The 20,277-nt window shown below is 35.3% G+C and overlaps 1 protein-coding gene across 1 annotated transcript in view; it reads right to left on the bottom strand.

Moving 5' to 3' along the window:
- LOC128227734 (alpha-1-inhibitor 3-like) overlaps window positions 1–19,011 on the bottom strand; it is a 61,136-nt gene extending 42,125 nt beyond the window's left edge. Inside the window, exons 1-16 of the mRNA XM_052938538.1 lie at window positions 18,770–19,011; window positions 18,046–18,200; window positions 16,300–16,482; window positions 15,859–15,911; window positions 13,547–13,619; window positions 12,525–12,638; window positions 11,801–11,885; window positions 10,868–10,985; window positions 10,285–10,405; window positions 7,465–7,574; window positions 6,934–7,095; window positions 6,015–6,230; window positions 4,301–4,619; window positions 3,766–3,980; window positions 2,136–2,394; window positions 1,748–1,875 (exon numbers count right to left, since the gene is read on the bottom strand). Coding sequence (XP_052794498.1) covers window positions 1,748–1,875; window positions 2,136–2,394; window positions 3,766–3,980; window positions 4,301–4,619; window positions 6,015–6,230; window positions 6,934–7,095; window positions 7,465–7,574; window positions 10,285–10,405; window positions 10,868–10,985; window positions 11,801–11,885; window positions 12,525–12,638; window positions 13,547–13,619; window positions 15,859–15,911; window positions 16,300–16,482; window positions 18,046–18,200; window positions 18,770–18,846 — 2,388 coding nt within the window. The 5' untranslated portion in view covers window positions 18,847–19,011. The remainder of the gene's footprint in view (window positions 1–1,747; window positions 1,876–2,135; window positions 2,395–3,765; window positions 3,981–4,300; window positions 4,620–6,014; window positions 6,231–6,933; window positions 7,096–7,464; window positions 7,575–10,284; window positions 10,406–10,867; window positions 10,986–11,800; window positions 11,886–12,524; window positions 12,639–13,546; window positions 13,620–15,858; window positions 15,912–16,299; window positions 16,483–18,045; window positions 18,201–18,769) is intronic.
- Between the last annotated feature and the right edge of the window lie 1,266 nt (window positions 19,012–20,277).

Below are 20,277 nucleotides of genomic sequence, written 5' to 3'. Positions count from 1 at the left end.
ATAATCATGATTGTGATAATTATATATTTGAAATTTATTGAACGTTGTAATTGTACCTTGATCACTATGTCATTATGTTTGTCTTTTTTAACCATGTATACTCAAGGGCATATCTAACTCGATGTTTTGTTAATAAACCCTTAAGTCTAAATTTACAGTTTCATTGCACTTCCTAAGATTACCGTATAAAACTGCATTTAAGATTAAGCGTTCATCTGTGCGAGAAAACATTTGATCATTGGAAGGATAATATAAGACCCGCGGATTATATTAATCATGCGCTGACCAAGTGTTTCGGTACAACCTTTATACGAACATATTCAAACCTTAAATAAACCCGTGAAATTAGCAGAATAAACTTGCGAAGCAGTTTATGTCAGCCAAAAAATAAGTGTGACAATAACGTCGTACTTTAAAGAAAACAGGCCCCAATTTCTCGAAACTTCTTAAGCTTAACAGGCTTAAGTCGCTTATTTCAATTAGCCAAAATACATACTGAAAATGGATTTTGATCAATGAAAAATGGTTAATTCTGATAATCATACAGATTATTCCTACATACTTTCTAAAAATTCTTAAAGAAGTAAATATAACACATTTTATAGAACAACAAACATAGTGAGATTAGCTTAATCCTGTTATAAAGGACTAAAGAAGTTTCGAGAAATCGGGGCCAGTAGTTTATAAACTTCAAGCTCCAAAACAAACAATTCCAGTAGTAACAAAATGTCATATCTTTCTTGAATAAGCTACCATAGAAGGAAAGTCGTTTCCAGAGTTAGAAAATAAAAATCAATGAATCATTGTTTTTTTTATTAACTACAAACATTAAAAAAATGTTTGCTTCAATGTAACTTTGCAGAATATTGTATATTGTGAAGACCAAAAGTAATGTTTGTGTTCACTCGGTAATATACAATGCTTTATTATACTACGTAATATGATATTAATCTTACCTAAAATGTAAAAAGGGCCTCGTTAGGTAATAATAGTTACGATACCCAAAATTAGACCTCCATTGCGATACGTAACTCTTTCAATTAAGATCATAATCAGATGAACTCAACATCGTCCAAACATTTAATCCTACAATGACGACACTGTTGATTAGTCAAATGACGACACGACTAATTATATGTGACGTCAGCCTCTATGTATAACTGTCGCATACATATTACGTTGAATTGTCTTGGAAGTGTTGTTCTTTAGCGTTCTAGTTAAAATATTTAGGATAACATATGCAAGTAGTGAATGCCAATATGAAACATTCATCTATGTATAAAAGGATTCGATAGTTGCCGAAATAAAAGGAAAGTGCCTCGAACTTATGCACTAGTCAATTGTAACCACGCCCCCTCCCCCAGGTCAGGGTATATCGGGGATAGCCGGGGAAATGGGCCGTGTTTTTACTTTTTAGGTGGCCCCGCGGTGCCGGGTGACTGCGGTGGTTTTGTATTCACGCCAAATTTAGCGGGATATTGGTCTTATCTAGGGTCCCTTGGGTGCGGGGGCATTTGGCGGGGGTTTTATCAGCAGATTGTCCCCGCAGGGCGGAGACTTTGCCCGGGCTTGGCTGGACCGAAAGTCAAAGTCCCCGCTATCCCCGGACCTGGTGGGCCGTGGCTACAAATGACTGGTGCATTAAGCAATCGCTCACTATTCAAATATGTTCTATCCGATTGACCACACTACTAAAACAATTAATCTTTAATTGAATTAGTAGATCATAAAAAGTAATAATACGTACCTTAAAGGCTAGCAGGGAGTCGTACATATTGCTGTAGTACTGCATGATATTTCGTTTTTTGCGTTTGGGGGCATCCTGAGAAAACTGGAACCAGTCTGAGCCGGGCGCTCCGGGTGGAAACGGTGGAGCTGCAGAATGGGAGTATTTGCAATGATTGGTTGTTCTTTTTGTGCATGTGCTCAATCGCAGGAGGGCACAAGAGCAAACTCATGAAGTGCGTTTTTAACTCACTAAAAATATGCATTGTTTTTTCAAAAATATGCATTACACTCACTTATCATGTAAATATCCCGGGGCAAAATTAGACCGGGTAGGGATTGGCTCTCTGATTAATTTTCGCCAGGGGCAATTGTTTGGCATATAAACGTAGATGTAGAAAATATCATACCAGCATATTGATCTGCGAATTCCGGCGGCAAAATAGATGCATCAGAACAGTACTTCCAGTCGTTGATGAAATCGGAAGTGGCGTCATACTCCTCAAGACGTTTGTTCACGTGCTCTTCTCTAAGGATGTTTAGGCCGCCCGCAATGTATACAGCCCGATCCGCCATGGTAGCAGCACACAGTGAGTCAGCGGCGGCCACCATCGTCACCTTGACATTCTCCCCTGGTCGGGCGCTGCTGCGGTCCAATGACATCTGCACCTAAGCATTGCACAACAGGACTGTTATGTATAATGCGCTTTAAACGAAATGCTTTGGGTCAGAGCGCAGTAAGCTTTCAGTTCACTTGGTTGTCTTTTCGAAAGTAGATAAACGGCCAAAAAGCATCCTTACGCCTTACGGCATTAGACATTATTTAAAATCAATTGGTGGCGGACTATTTCAGAAATGCCCTCTCGCTTAGGCAACCATCAAATTTGGTCCAGCATATTTGAAGGATAATATTCAACGTAGGAGTATGACAATGCTTAGATGACTTACCAAAAAAAAGCTAGATACCAGCGCTCTGCCTTGAGGCAACTATCAAGAAATTAAAATGACCGCCACCGTCGTGGTCACAATTTCAAGCTAATTTGTTGTCTTTCAGTCGATAAATAGGCATAATTTACAATAAAAAAACAACGTCCATGGGCCTTTCTATAGATTACTGTGCATTTCTTCTCCAACATTATATGTACCAAGTGCCATGCAAGTATCTTGAATAGTTTTGAATTATATCCAGGTTATCAGGCCTTGTGTTTAGAACTTTGCTGGTGTTTAAACGTATTTAACATTATTGTTGTAACCTTTTATTGCTCCGAAGGTTTAACGAATACAACTGTGATTTGAAGTACTTGTTTCTTTAAATATAATGGCACTTTATCAACTTTTTTAAGTTAAACAACGGTGTTATTAATCACCTATTAAGCTTTAACAAAGTTCTTAGCAATTGTCCCAATGCCAGTTTCGTTACTAGGCAAATAGACATTTCGTGTTGTTATTTTTTGTATTCGTTAGTTTACATTAGGCCATGGCTTGGAGTCTTGTCCTGGCATTAACACGTTTTGTGTCAACGCCCTAAACACGTTGTTAAAACCAATTCCTTGTATTGCGTCAAAGACAAACTGTGAACATGTTATAGCAATAAAATGAAACTGATAATGATATATCAGTACCTGGGAACATTTTGATACCTTAAGTACAGGTTCGACAGCTTTGTTCTTTTGAGGCAGAACTACTTTGAAATAACAATTATCCTAAACATACAAACTCCTGCTGCGACCTATCATAATAGGCCAAATCTATTACATATGTTTGCCTCCGATTCACTGCCCTTGGATACTATGATAGGGTGTCAGTGTTTTATGCTGTGTCTGAAATGCCTGGATTAACATTAACTAGTGATCCCTGTTAAAGGTAAAACCAATATTTATACACGCTTTTCCAAAGCAAGACACTACCAAATATATTTAAAACAGTCAGGAAAATAGTCCAAATGGCAATAATACACAAAGTCGGGCGGGAAGAAAACGGAACGGTTTGGACTGAAAGAAACCAAACATTTTTTAACCCTTTAACATGCAGTAAACATACCTTATTTGAATGGCATTGCATGATATCAAGGTCGATCGAGTCAGCCACGATTTCCCCATCCAAAGTCGCCATGTAGACAAGGATTCGTAATTTCGGGGTCATTGTCCTTGTAAGCACTTGACTTATTGTGAACTCTTGGAGTGCTGGTGGTGAAAGGTCTATGAATTCTTCAGCAGGTTTCGATGTGTCTTCTTCGATTTGAGTACTAATACTCTCTTGGAAAATATATGTTATAAATGAGAAGTTAGTACCAGGTGTAGTTTATTTCTCAACCGAAAAATGTACTCCTTAAATAACTACCAGAAATGATTATTAATTAATTCATTAGCAAAATGTTACAATATGATATAGATATTGATCTTTGAAGAAGTTAATAAAAGGATTAAATGGTTTAAATGCAACAGAGGCATATACTAGTGTTTCGAATGAAACAAATGCCAATGTAAATTATATTTTAGCAATTTAGATACAAATGTGATATTGTTTACATAGTAAGAAATCGATGTAGTTTAATAAACCAAAAAGAGGGACTTACCCTTTTTGTCATCCAACTCTAAATTTTGAAAAGGTGGTATAGGAGCACCTGTACCACGCCCCTCTGACCCCGGTCTCCCTGGAGGCCCTATTTTAGCTCCCTCAGACCCGGGAGGGCCGGCTAAATACGATTTGCCCTCACTTACAGGCGGCCCAGCCACGCCGTAGTTGTCATCAGGAAAGAAATCAATATCTTCTTGTGTCCCTGCTCCGACAGAAGCTGTAAGGAGGACTCCGTTGGTCCTTGGTCTGAATGTTCTACTAAGGGTCAGATTAGATGTGATGTCTTCTAATTGAAGGATATTGCCTTTTGAGATGAGCTGTAAGATACAAGAAACTTTGTCATGTTGGAACCAGGTTCCAATACCACGGACAGACTTAAGTTATTTTATAACTCATGAGAACATTATTAATATATTTTATACACTGGAAAGCGCTCTCATAATACCTTTGCTATCAATAATCAGCTCTCATAATACCTTTCCTATCAATAATCAGCTATGTTGTTTATCAACACAAAGTATCAGTGAATGAGTTTTTCAAAAGAGTAAAACATATTTAGTTTTGAATCATGCAATACTGTTATGTGGAAAGAATGTCTTGAGATAAAGAATGAAATTGAGAAATGATTTGAAGTATTTTTTGTTATAAACATACCAACTGTAAAACACAATGCTAGCTACCTGCCGGAATATAACGTAGATGTTGACAATATTAACAGAGCCATGAGTTAATAAATTGATTATTTGTATGATGACAAAGCATCAAACTCAATAAAAACTACACATTCATAGCCTCGGTACAATGCTAAAATTTGCTCTAAACGTCATCAATATAAATTGATTACGTCAGACAAACTTCATGTTAAAGGAAGCCAACCTCAAATACAGCCATATCAGAACACAAGAATAGTGATATATGTCTTGTATTGTACATTATAATGTAATTAGAGCTAGCTAAAAATGTACAAAAAAATAAAAAATAACAAAGATAGTAAACCTTATAAAATTTGAAATAATAACGGAATACCCAGTTCTATTTTTCAAATGAAAAACTAAATAAATTGTATGCACTATAACCAAATATATCTAAAAGGAGATAATTTCGACCTTAGCCTAAAAAGAAAATAATATATTTTACCGGTAGAATTTAAATGTCTAGTATGTCTTGTTTATGTGTGATACACAATACGCTTTCCGTCGCATTTGTTTCTTATGTATAATGTTATTACTGAGTTTTGAACCGGGAGGATGAATTCGATTTGAGTGGATTTTCAGATTCGGAATTTACGAGGGTATAGCCGAGTGAAATCAAAATCTGCAAAAGAATCCACAAGAGTCAAATACGACATTCCGGAGCAAAAAAGGTATCTTTTAAGCAATTTTACCTGTTGCATTGCTGGGTAAGATTAATTAAATGACACATGCGTACATATTGGATATCACTTTATTGACGCATTTGTTTAAGACGTCTTTTAAACCTGGTGCAGAGATACTTGTTATAACTTGACGTAAGCAATATGGAATACGGCCGTATTGGACCGGAGAGGAAAACAGACTGCCGTTTGAATCGATATGTATTGCGTATGGGCTTTTAATGGGTATATACATGTGGGTATTATTTTTTTTCATAGGAGATTTCCTGCCGTTAAAATAACTCTAACAACTTAAACTTATTTCTCGTATCTCTTTTTTGTCTAGTTCATCTGCATTTACCTGGTAGTACGCAGATGCAATACTGGCTTCCGGTCGCAGTGAATACGTCACATGCACGTGTACGTTGTCGCCACAGTGACGTCGTTCACGGTATGAGGTATACAGCTGTACGTACGACAACGATCGCGAAAACCACTGCTTTACGTGACGTCTTGCCTTGGCCGGGTATATCGTGTAAATCTTGTTGTCTGTGTACTCTTTGTCAAGAGATCTGGCCTGATGTACATCAATTGTAAATTGTCTTATTGAAAATTGCATATATGCGCCATATGAGTCTAATAAATCGCATTTTATACAGGAGAGTATGAATAACAGTGTGTCTATACCACGTGATAAATTACGTCATATATGCTACGTCGGAAGGCAATATTTGGCTTAAATTAAAGACTTAAATCAAAGATAACTTTTCTTTTATTTCACCATTTTCAATAAATCAAAGGTCAGTGTATGCGGCTTACAGAGCCCCGCCTTCGTTTTAATACTGGAGTTTGATTAGGTGGTTACTTATCACAAACACTTCGACAAACCTGTCTCCAAAATAATATTTTGACAGTGCTCCGTCAGACGGTCGTATTGTGAAAAGGTTTGTCGAAGTGATTTAAGAAACTAAACTCTCAATTAAACTCTGGTAAAAGACAGAAGGCGGGGCTCCGTAAGCGGCGTAGACTGGCTATGATTCATTTTAAACGGTGAAGAGAAAGTGAAGTTATTTTTTATTAAAGTCTTTATTCGAAACAAAATGTTGCTTTCCGACGTAGCATTTATGACACAAATTATCACGGTTTATGCCGGAAAAAACAAGCAGACAAAACACTGTAAGTTTGTAGATTTGTAAGGTTAACTTTTATCTACAAGCAGAGAATAAGGTTGTATTTTCTTTCTTTAGTACGAATTACATTTTAGGGTTTATATTACTTACATTTATTACGAAATACGGTGTAGCCTGCGTCAAATTTTGTATTGTGAAATGCGCATGTCCGGAAGTGTCTGTCACCAAGTTGACGCTGATACCCAGCTCATTGACAGCGACCTCTATCCGCTCCCCAATTGATGGGGAACCATCTGGCTTCCACACATGAACCTGCAGAGTAAATCCATATAAAAAAGTAGGTAGTCGCAATTTAGGTACATTATTTAATACGTTCATATGGGATTTTCCACATTCATTTCGCCATTTGTTGTATGTTATGTACATTGAAGATTGTTAGATCATTCATGAAATTTATCAGAATTTACATGTTTACCGACCGAACTGTTTTGTCTTATTGTGTCAGATACAACCCCAATATTCTTTCCTTCGGAAATTGGTACATTTGGTAATAGTATCCGGACATTTCTACATGCAAAGCATGGCTTTCACTGTTACGATAGTAAGTTTTGTTACAAGAAAACGCAAGTAACCAGAGGAAGACAATACAAATACAACTACAGCTATTTATGAACCACTCACCTTGCCAACGTAGGGAAAGAAGGGCCGAAAGTGCTTGTCGGAGAGAATCTGCATCTTGACCCGCTCCTCCCAAACACCGGGACCCTCAAACACGTCATGGACAGTCACACCTTGACGTCGAAGTAAAGTAACTGATCAACAATGGATGATACTCCATAACTAATAAACATATTTTAGGTCGGTGACCAGTATGAAGATTATAATCTTTAAATGCATTTTCACACGTGTTTGGAAAATCCTTTTCATTATAAACTACAAACAAATAATTTAATACAACATTGAGAACTACAGAGAAAGCTTAGTGGCCTGAACAGTAACCAAGTTAATGCTTAAACGTATAAGGATCAAATCCAAACAAACGCTAAACAAGAGCCTCACAAGTTCACAACGCGACAACAATACCAAGCATTACATATTTGTTTTAAAAAAAATTTTTTAGGCAAAATCAAAGGAAATAAACTCAAAATTGTACTTTCCTAGGGTTACGGTTAATGAGTGACATCATATATTGCTGGGCGTTTTGATTATGTCTAAAGGAATGTGGTACTTTAAACAAAATGCATAAGGATTATGTAATTCATCAAACCTTTCTGCGATAGCATGCACACACGGCAAACAATGAAATAGATTTTCATCTGATATAACGATTTCAGGGGATACTTGTCTCACAACAAAACATTTCGTGGAACGATATCCGGGTTCAGACCAGTTCAAACGTTGCATAAGACAAGCCCTGATTCATTTATTATTATTGGAAAATAGAAATGCAAATGCCGAAACAGGGAACGTTTTACACAATGTTGATACTAACGCCCTGCTTTAAAGGCCTAGTTTAAGGAATGTTTGCCATGATAATCCCCTGCTGTGCATATCCTGCTAATTGCACTGGTGGTCAATTTCCTGTTTATTCGTTTATTGGCTCAGGGCCATTTAGGGTCCATTTCTATATTTAAACCTCCGAAACTGCACAGCAGGATATTCAGATCGGCGATCGGATAATACAATTACGCAATTACATTAAGATCAATACACAAAGGTTGTGTACACTACACGTTTTTTTTTTTTGTTTTTTTTTTGGGGGGGGGGGGGGGTGAACACGTTTGAGTCAAGATTCCTGAGCATTTGTCACTATTTGAGATTGTGCTGGCAATATTATTCAAGTTGACAGGGTATGGACAAATAGAGAAATGTAGAGATTTATTGAATTCCAATGTATTTTTCATGAAATGTGGATTTCTAAAAGCATAGCATGTTGACAGTTTACCGGCAATTATATTCTAGTGAAAAGTGTTGTTTATTGCAGTCGACAGTACAAGTCAAGGTATATGGTCAACTGGGTGTTGGTTTGACCGTATTGGATTGAAGATCGTAATGTCTCAAGGAGCATGTTCATTTAAACTTTTGATTGATATTTCGAAACAAAAAATAATTCAAGAGCTAAAGTATACTTGGCCAATTGATCAAAAACAGTGAGTTGAGATCGATTCTGTTATATTATTTTTCTTTAGATCGTTGACTAAAGTTTGTAATCAATACATTCTGAGAGAATATACGCTTTAAGAATGAGTGAAAACAAAAACGGCTTTGAGTAACAATTGATGTTGAGCGGTGAAATGAGTTTTATAATGAGATTAAGATTTGTATTTTTGTGATATCGGACGCAGAACAAAATAACAAAAAATAACGACATGACATCGGATCAACCTATGATGCGTTTCCATTGACGGTCAGTATATTTCTTCTAATTTCCAATGTAAGGGAAAGCAGCAGCTTTTATTTCCTGGGTTCGGAAAGACGGAGTTGTCATTCTTGCCCAATCTTAAACTACCTTGGTTATCTCTTCAGCTGTTCCTTGTATCGTATTTAATGTCACAATACACGTACAGTACATTGCACAGTCCAAAGACAAAACAAACTTTTTCTTAGAATTAAAAGACAGCGAAAAATTTGCATAGTACTCTGAACATTCATAAACTCATCATTCAATCGGAGTAATTCATTTGGAATTCAAGCTCGTTTAAATCCCCAATTATTTTATTCACCGATCATACATATGCATTTGACCTATGATCCTTTTCATAGTAGACTGATTCACAGGCATGTGGCTTGCCCTCAACGTGTCATAAACCTAGACATAAGAATCGAACTTTACACATCGATTACTTCCCTTTGCCATACAGTAATCACTGTCACCACGCTTATCATGCGATGATAGTAAAAATCACCTGACGTCATTTAAAAAAAGGTTTTCTTTTCATTTGGAGAACTGCATGAATATGTGTAAAAATACATTCAAATATAAAAACAATGCTGAAATTCACCCTTTTAGGTAAAGTTTTGCAAATGTTTTCTTTGCACGTCAAGGGAGATCACTCAGTTTGCGATTGCATTATCGTATTGATTATCGTACATTCGGAATATATCATACATCAGTTGAAGTAGTTCGTAAATTTTTGAATTATATCATTTATTAAATGTATTGTTTTAGAGTTGTATTTATTGATCTAAGTTTAAATTGATTGCCAGTGAAGTGAATTATTGTAAACAAAATTAAGATTCCCACGAGTAAAGTCATAAAATTTAACTGCTTAATAAAATTACTACGCGATCTACTTGCAGCGGACTTAAACGTGGCACTTTTTGAGTATGTAAACCGTCCAAATACATCCGAGGTTGTTTTCGATAAAATGGCCGAGGAGCTCCGAATGGATTATCGTATTGTTACGTTATATGTCCCTCCTTAAGTGTATTTTTTGGCCTATTTTCTTGAGAATTTAAACTAAATATAGGTGTGTTATGATTGCGAAACCCGTATATCACCTGTATGTTTTTCAGTGACGTTAACATCCAGGTGTAGGCGTGGCCTGCACAGAAGGGAGAAGGTACGATCCGTCAGGTTCAGACGGGACGTTTCCACGTTGAACTGGTGGCAGCCCCGCAACTGTGAAAAGACAGGTTTGTCTATTACAAAGAGTCTTTAATTTGTGCTCTCGCCTATATGTTACAATGTAGCTCGACCACACCTTATCCCCGATACGGTGTTACAAAATAATTTGGAAGTATTAAAAGAGAAATATACACTTATCAAGCCGAAAATGTTTTATGTATTCTTTATTGAGAACCATATATGCATATCTACAAAAAGATTTTCTGAATTGAAAGCATCCCAGTTAACTGTTTTATAATTTCATTATAACTTAATTTCTTAAATATACTATTAAATACGGTAAAACTATTGCAACATATATTAAACTATTAATTTTCGACTTGCTTTATTACAGTTGCCATGTTCTTTTTACGTGTTTAGTTTCTGCCTTCGATAATAGGTGCTATCAGTTTTTTCCATGTATAAATCCCTATTTTTGCAACAAAATGGCTAGATAACTTGGGTAATAGTACTTACTTGCACATAGAAGTTAACACAAGGCCTTTGCTGCTCCAAACAGTACCAGTTTGTCTCCTGGTTTTGCAGGCAGACGGACGCATTAACTGTTCCCTCGACAACCTTTCCAAACGTGTACCTTAAAATGTTTATCTGAGAGTTAGCCGCTTTGGTTACATCATATATACCACAAAAATACTTTATAATTAGGTATACAAGGTCTAATTATGGTGGTTTGTTAATACCATTCAAAAGGCTTTTAATTTAAACTTATTTAATTTTACAACTATTGTGAAACAAGTTATTTCAACTTATATTAATCACTCTCGTTGGCACGATGTTACGCGAGAGTGTGGTCTTGTGTTGTGGGGGAAACCGGAGTACCCGGAGAAAACCCACTTGTCCGGCTTGGTGACCACAACCAAACTCACATGCGCCCAGCCCGGGTCGCCTATGTGAGAAGCAAGTGCACTAACCACTGCGCTAACCGGACAACCAAAAGGCTTTTATGATTAAAGAAACAATACGAAACATGTACCGAACACATTTTATACACAAGCTTTTCTGGCCTTCGAAAAAATAGACATTACGACCAATCGCAGTTGAAATAAAGATCAGACTTACAAACTACAATACATTTATCTATAGAGCCTTTTCAATCATTTGTTTTCTATATAAGTATTTATCAAGCCGTACCCGTTCACTTGATACTAAGAGTATATGACTAAACCACACATGGGTATAACTAGTGACATGATAAGAAATGTCTTGGTGAAATGATAAGCTATATACATGCAAAAGTGCGTTGAATTTTATGTTTGTGTTTGCGTATCGAATATAATTTCCCAAGTTTTGGAACCAGTGTCAGCAATTTTGAAATGCAAACTATAGTAGGAGTTTCCCTATATCCAATATGAAATAAAATAACAACGTATCAAAGAAGTCTATGTTTACTTGGCGCATATGTTAATGTCGATAGACTTTGTGTCAACTGTCAGACCGTCCGGTAGTGTAGCATCAACCTGGAACCTCGGCAAAACTGTAATTGTTAAAAGAAACATTATATAATTTGACCATGAAATATAAGGGACAAGGCCATTAAATGTATATTTTTCCACAGAACATATAAACCATGCTGCTGCAAATGCACAAACAAACATCTGCGGCTGCGGACGATGTTTGTCCGCTCTTATTTAAGTAGGTCGACAAGATTGAACGTTTTCTTATTAAACAAAATTAACCAATCTTGTTGTTTGACTTACCAACTCACCAAAATAAACCAATATTCATTTTGCCTTGCTTTTACAATGATATCTTGGCAAACAATCGAAACACATAGGCCCTTTTCCGGCGACAACAACCTCGGATGTATGCCAGTACAAGTTGTTCTTAAAATTAATAATAATAATATTACGTACTTGTAACGTTTTAAGGTGAAATATATAATATTACTAAATTTAAATACATTCCCAGAGAAGTGTATTTTTGCATAAATGATAAAGATTCCTTCAAGCAAAGTCCCTAGGCGTAACTACTAATTTAAAATTACTATGCAATCTAATTGCAGAGAAGTTAAATTTTTAAAAATCTGACATTGCCCATCGTCCATATACAAACAATATAGATTTCGATGGATGAAGGCCGGATTGTTCCGATTGCTTGACTATGTATCACTTACCGTATTTCTTAATGATGAAATTTTGAACAGTGGTACGGCCATTTACACGTGCTTCAATTGACCAATTACCGAGTAAGGGTTCAGCATAAAGCCGATATTCTAAATTCAGCAAACCTGTTAAAAATAGATAACAATGTGTTAGAAGGTTTAGCCAATATGTATTTAATCATTCAATTATCTTTTTGATTACACTAGCTCAGTCAAATTATATACTTCTTCTTAATTTGCTAGTGAATTCCCATTGAAAACACTTCTTTGTAGCAATTAGCCTTTATATCACATGGTAATTAAATGCTAAAAGTACTAAATACTTAGAAATAAACCTTTATATCATATGGTAATTAAATGCTAAAAGTACTAAATACTTAGAAATAAACCACTTTGACTCTCGATGAAAGACGAGCCTACATGAGTATCAATGATATAACATTGTTTTATAGAATACAACCTACATTTAAACCAATGATATTGCAGATAGGCAATCATTAAGCACTAGACTTAATCATTAAGAATTTCACCTTTCGCGGGTGTTTAAAGGTCCGCCTACTGCCACTCATTCGAATGCACATTCCCTGAGTCAGATTTTGCGCCGTCATTGTATCAGCCAATGAGGTTGTATTCTAAGTCAGTTTTTTGGGAGACAATATTGCCAAAGTGTTTGAGGATACTAATCACCTGATCAAACTCAGGAAAGTAATAATAGCTGGTTCGCTATGCTCACTACGCCCATTATTATTCATCTAACTATTACTTAATATCCGCCAGCAACACTACAACAGCAGCAAATGGTATAACACTTGGTATTTTAGTTTGGTTAGAGATTACCGAAACGTTTATTGATTGGCCAATATTCATCCAATAACAGTGCGTATATTTCACGAGATAAATTACGTCATAAATGCTACGTCGGAAGTCAACATTTTGACTCGAATGATTTCTTAAAACAAGGATAACTTTCATACAATGTGTTGCATGACATTCAACTAAACAACTTATAGGGCCTTCATCATTTTGGGTCATACCATTCTGTACGGGAATCCTGGTCCATTGCTTCATATATATTCCATTAGGATCAATGACCGTAACATGTTCCACCTGCAAGGTTATGGAAGAGTCGAAGTTAAACACGTTTCTAAAATGATATCATCAGTCCAGACAATGTGAGTTTTTATATGTGAATTCATACAGTAATGTATATTCCATTATGATCAATGACCGTAACGCGTTGCACATGCACGGTCACGGAAGGTCACGGAGGGGTCGAAGTTAAAAACGTTTCTAAAATCATATCGTCAGTCCAGATGACGTTGAATGATCATGACTAACCAAAAACATTGAATTACAATTATAGGAGGTAATTCATGATTTTAAACTGTTTAAAATACTATTTTTGAACTAATGGATATTAGTGGTAAACATTTTAATTTTTGTCAAATAAGAAGGCACTTTTACTGTTGTCCATTACATTTAGTTCGGAATATTAGCTGTCAGCCGCGATTGAATTATATTAGGTGGAATGGTATATGCTACAGAGTCCAGTTACAGGATAGTTAACACAATAAAATGTAGACCACTAAAGGGTTAAATATATTTAGTGAGCGCTTACACAAGATAAATGTTTAAACTTTATTATTTCTAACTTTAACTCATTTTGAAAGACAGCCCTTCGTACGTACACTATAAAACTTAATACATTTCAGAAAGATAATCATATACTTAAAGGCAGTAGAAACAATAACACAGAATAGGTTAGAAGTGGAAACATGTAGTTGGTGTTCAATACGGCATTTCGTCCAAAACAATGGCACTATTTGTTCAGCAGTAGGTCGTTATTGATTTCATTGTTGTGCATTTAAACAGAGGTTTTGTCAGTACATAATTGTGAACACTAATCAGGCTAATGCTTGCAATTATCAAATCAAAGCAGTCACCGGCCCTTAAACTACGCCTAATTTGATTTTAAGCATTCAAGATTATGTTATGTCTTCAAGCCAAACCTCTGTTCAGACATGATTAAAACCAATTACGCATGATTGCTGAATTACAAAAAAAAACATACGTCGAATTTGAAGAAAAACACACAAAAAATACAACAAAAAACCTTGCCATCCTATAAGATTAACTACAATTGAGAGCAGTGAGTGTTCTAAATAATAAACGTGGGCTAACGTATAACAATTTATAGACAAACTATCAAATTTGTTGCTCATAGCTTCTCAACATTCCATTTGTAGTATGCGGCCAATTGAACCCGGATTATAACTCATTTGTTTTAACAATAGATTGGTTGTGCATTCTCAACAAGCGATCTTATACAGTTTTGCAAACTATTTGTGCACTTATATAGTTACACGCCCTAATTATACGATCATGTGGCAAAGGGCAATTTATTTCATGCACTTTTCTGTTGTGGTATTATAATATGAAGTTTGTACATTTTGATCAATCATTTTATTGAAACCTGTTAGCTCTTAAATTGCTTGTATGCTAGAGGCATGATTTCCTGAATGCATTAAAAGTTGTCATTGATGCTTTTACATAATATGTATAAGTGAAAATCAAACTAAGAATTGTTAACTATTCTAAAACATTTTATCAGCACTGAAGCTAATGCAGGGAAAAAGTAAATTGTATACTTTGCAATCACTTCAATTGTATTGTAATTATATATGTTAATTATGTAAGATAGTTTAGTATGTACGAGGTACGAAGAGAAGATGTATTTTTCATAATTATAAGAATACAGCCTATGGATTTCAAATGATTTAAACACGTACATTTTTTACAATAATGTTTATTATGCCTATACAAATTACATTTGAGTCCGTTTAAGTGTGAAGCATACACAAAATCTTTCTTAATCGAAAAATAAACTGAGCAGAGTTTTTCCCCTTGTGACCTTTATTCCCTGATAAAGTACATTTTTTCCGTTTATTTTTATTCTGGGTGACATCTAAATGTGACCTTGACCTGACACAAGCGTCCTTGGAAAAGTCAGCAAAACCAAATACAGTGGAGCTCAACGGTTGCAGGTCAAAACGTCCTTGATTCATGCAATTGGAATGGTTTTTCGAAAACCTTTTCATGCTTTAAAACCATATACGTGATTCATAACATCAAATCAAAACACTTTTTGGAGACGTTTTGAATCCATAATCGGGACGTTTTGACTAGAATTTGGACGTTTTGAACAAGGGTGTTTTGTCTTTGGGACGTTTTGACTGTAAAATCGAGCTCAATTATTGTATACTTTTTCCCATGTAATACAAGAAATATAAGGATTAAGAACATTTCAATTATAATAATCTTTAATAAGTACAAAAGAACAGTATACCTTATCCTGAATAGGAAGCAAATCCTGAGTTACTGTGAGAACACGAATTCGAACTGAAAAAATCGAAAAAAATGTAAATATTCGACCTATTCAAGAAGGAACTAATATTCACAAGACAGGTCAATAACCGAAATGGAAGACATCAATATCACACTCAAATTTGTTACTGTTTATATAAATTTATTTAACCGATTTTTAATCTCGAGTACATGTTATTCAATCTTAATTTATTTAATATTTCAACACGGTCAAGATCTGATAAAGATCTCGTAAAAAGTGCGCTCAAATAAGTCAGTAGATCGCTAGATATCAATAGAAGCAAGCGTAACGGGTCTAAATGACTAAGTGAATAAGTATTAGTTAGAATCATTTTGTTTCGTCCCCTCGACTTGTGTCTTAAAGAAACGCCAGTATAATTAATGACCACTGTCATTTCCAAACCTTTGTCCCCGGGTTTGTAGAGGGGTTTGTCTGTCTGTATGTACGTGATCTGGTGCGTGTCAACCACGTCCACTGGTCTCGTGTCATCTATCTCCCAAGACCCGCCTCCGCCAATCATACGGAAGTCGCATTTTCCGGCCGCAAGGGACTCCGGAATACGCCACATAAAACATCCACCTTGTCCTAAAAATATTATAAGTTACGGGGTTAGTAGGTATTGGATATACGGGGCAAAGGAAAATATATCGGGTAAGAAAAGCGAAGCTCGAACCCGAATATGGTTTCCTGCGCCCCGTATATCCCATATCGGGTCACCTTTTATCCCCATATCGTATACACCACGTCGACAACCTGTTTACATGTTAAAACATTTCAAATTCTGTGACTCAATATTGAGAAATGTGGGGTCACCTCGTGACCAGTCCTGGACCAATGGCGTTGCGTCATTTATATTGCAGGCGTAATATATATATATATATATATATATCCATGCTTGATTGTATGGCGACCTACGCTTTTCGCGATATTTTACGGCGCAATCACGCCCTGTCCTGTAATTACTTCTGACAGACTACACAGACCCTTTCCCCTCTGCAACATTCAAATGGAACTGCCGAAGACATTGCGTGGATTTGGTCGCAAATTAGCTTACATGTGACAAAAGAGTAATATTCAGTGTGTGTATAACGAGTGATAAATTACGTCATAAATGTTACGTATTTCTCACATGGTGTACACACACTGATATTAGGCACGGCTTAACAATTCTTAATAATAAAAGACGAGTCACATCTTGCTGCTCAACAGTTAATGAATTATAACTAATAACATTTCAAAAATGTCAAATTTAATATATAATTCCAAAACATTATTAAGTTCAAAATCAAATTTGATAAACTTTGGAAACGCGAGTTTAAACGAACTATTTTACGTCTTTAAACGAACTATTTTACGTCATCATTGAAATAAATTACTTCACATCATGTCGTCAGTAAAGAACGTCGCACGTGTTATTTGGTACAGCAATACCATTTCTACATTAATTTTTACAAAAACTGAAAATTTAAGGTACGCAAGAAAAAGGATCAATATGTGTTTCAGGTCCGGATCGAAAGATTTGACCCTTGTGCACGCTGCGTGGCCAGTAACTCGACAAGCGTCGTAATGGGCTTATGCACGAGACAGAGGGTCGGATCTTTCGCAGAAACACATGATAGGCATTATTAATCTATCACTCTAAAGCTGCACTCTTACAAATTTACCGTAAATATCTGCACACCAGTGATAAAAGACTGTTGACAAAAGATCAGACCGCTGATTTTCGTTCGAAAATTAATGTTTTATGGCTAAAAGCGTTACGAACGGTTTAAGAAAAATGCCTCAAACATATTTTATTTAACTAAAATGTAAAAATCTGCGATATAATTTTTGTCAGCAGTCTTATTTAACTGAATTCTAGGCATTTTCGCATAAATTGGCTCGTTCCAAGATAAAAAAAGAAAAAAAAGTTATGAAATCGTTCAATCTGTGAGAGTGCAGCTTTAACTATGTCCAATGCTAAAGGTAATCTATGTCCAGTCTTAATTCAGTTTTAAGTTTTGTAATAACGTCTATGTACATACCCTTATTAAGAAGAAACATATATATTTTTTGTTCATATTCACTCACTTAATCATGAATATTCCATCTTTAATTCGAACAGTTAACAATAACTTTACAATAAAAACATATACTGTATTAACAAACCTTGCTTAAACGCCGGTGGCTGATGTCTGACGTCTCTTCCGTAACATGTTATATTGACAGTGATGTCGACGTCAAATGAGACGTTGTACAAACTAAGGCAGAAACGTTCATTTGCCCCGATTTGGAGTTCCTGAGGCAATGTTAGCAGATACCCGCTGAAAAGGAAACAGTTTGTGCATTAAAAGTAGAAGAAATAATATAATGATCGAACTGTCTGAACATATTGCACTAAATATAAAACCTGAAAACAAAGGCAACAGAATAGTTTCAGAGTATATGAATTATTTTTATCAGTCTTTTATTTATCATATTTGTTTGTTTATATGATATATATAATGTTCAGTGACTGATATAACTTTTGGATCTTATTTTTTATGTTTGCACTGTTGCACAGGTTCATTAATAAAACTCCATTCACCCCTACGCACTGGGTACAGAAGGTAGAAAAATCAGCTCTCTATATGCTTATCACATGTTGCTCTTCCTGGGCCAATTTCTGAACACTGTGCGCGAGAGTACATTAAATTGTTCAAAGAAAACTACAAGGGAAACGTTGAGAATATTTACTATTTTGCCGTGGGTTCTACTTTCAGATACAAATACATCGTAAGCCTACAAGACTCAGTACGTTTCCAATTTGGCCAAATATACGTCATCCTTGTACGTGAACTTTATTTTTGCTGGGAAAAATAATATGTTTACAAATACATCTAATTAAACTTACCTTCGACCAATGGCAAAGCTAACACCGTTAAACAAATATATAATAATTCCAAGAAAAAACACGGAACGATCCATCATAAAATTGTAAATATCAAGACTAAATGTGATTTCGACCTACACGGCAAACATAAGCCACAACATTTTTTCACTCCTACTCAAGTTTCCGGTAAACAAGCAGCTACCAAACTTTTAATTACAACACAATAAACGTTTGTTTGAGCGAGGAAGAAGTTAATTCGGGCGTTATTGGAGGCAGACTCTGGAACCTGTGCTGAAATCCTTTGAAGTTGGCGAGTGTTTTGTTAAACCTGCAAATGTTTGCAAACGCGGTTAAATTGTAGCCGGGTTATATATTCTAAAGACTGGGAAATGTATTTTGACTGGTTTATTGTAAGATATTTTGATTATTTAGCTATCATAATAATTTCAATGCAATTACACAATTTCGTGTCTATGTAATTTTGGTGTATTTGCTAGTAAGCCGTAATGTTTTCAATATCAATTTCGATTGATGGAAGTCATGGTGTTTTGACATGTTAGCCAAAATGCTATTATTATGAGTCAAATTGTATATTTGAAAGTAAAAGCCAAACATGTTATCAATATCTTTTCTATGTAAGTCAGGCTTTATTATATGTATCTCATATAAATGCAATGAATTTACGATGAAAGTGTTGTATGTGATGGTTTTCTTGTTCAATTTTTGTCATGCAAATAATGAACGTGACTTAAAAAATAAAAGGATCACCATTTAGTGCTTCCAAAAAGGAAAATAAGCCATGGTGTATTTGCAAGTAATCCATATTGTTATCAATATTTGATATATGTAAGCCATGGTGTATTTGTATGTATGCTGTAACTGTTATCAATATTTGATATATGTAAGCCATGATGTATTTGTATGTAAGCCGTAAATGTTATCAATATTTGATCATTGTAAGCCATGGTGTATTTGTATGTAAGCCGTAAATGTCATCAATATTTGATATATGTAAGCCATTGTGTATTTGTATGTAAGCCGTAAATGTTATCAATATTTGATCATTGTAAGCCATGGTGTATTTGTATGTAAGCCGTAAATGTCATCAATATTTTATATATGTAAGCCATTGTGTATTTGTATGTAAGCCGTAAATGTTATCAATATTTGATCATTGTAAGCCATGGTGTATTTGTATGCAAGCCGTAAATGTTATCAATATTTGGAATATATAAGCGATTGTGTATTTGTATGTAAGCCGTAAATGTTATCAATATTTGATATATGTAAGCCATGGTGTATTTGTATGTATGCTGTAACTGTTATCAATATTTGATATATGTAAGCCATGATGTATTTGTATGTAAGCCGTAAATGTTATCAATATGTGATATATGTAAGCCATGGTGTATTTGTATGTATGCTGTAACTGTTATCAATATTTGATATATGTAAGTCATGGTGTATTTGTATGTAAGCCGTAACTGTTATTAATATTTGATATATGTAAGTCATGGTGTATTTGTATG

This window comes from Mya arenaria, chromosome 3, assembly GCF_026914265.1.
Source record: "Mya arenaria isolate MELC-2E11 chromosome 3, ASM2691426v1".
Classification (NCBI taxonomy): domain Eukaryota; kingdom Metazoa; phylum Mollusca; class Bivalvia; order Myida; family Myidae; genus Mya; species Mya arenaria.
The sequence above is the reverse complement of the archived record's forward strand: the minus strand, read 5'-3'. Positions and strand labels throughout refer to the sequence as shown.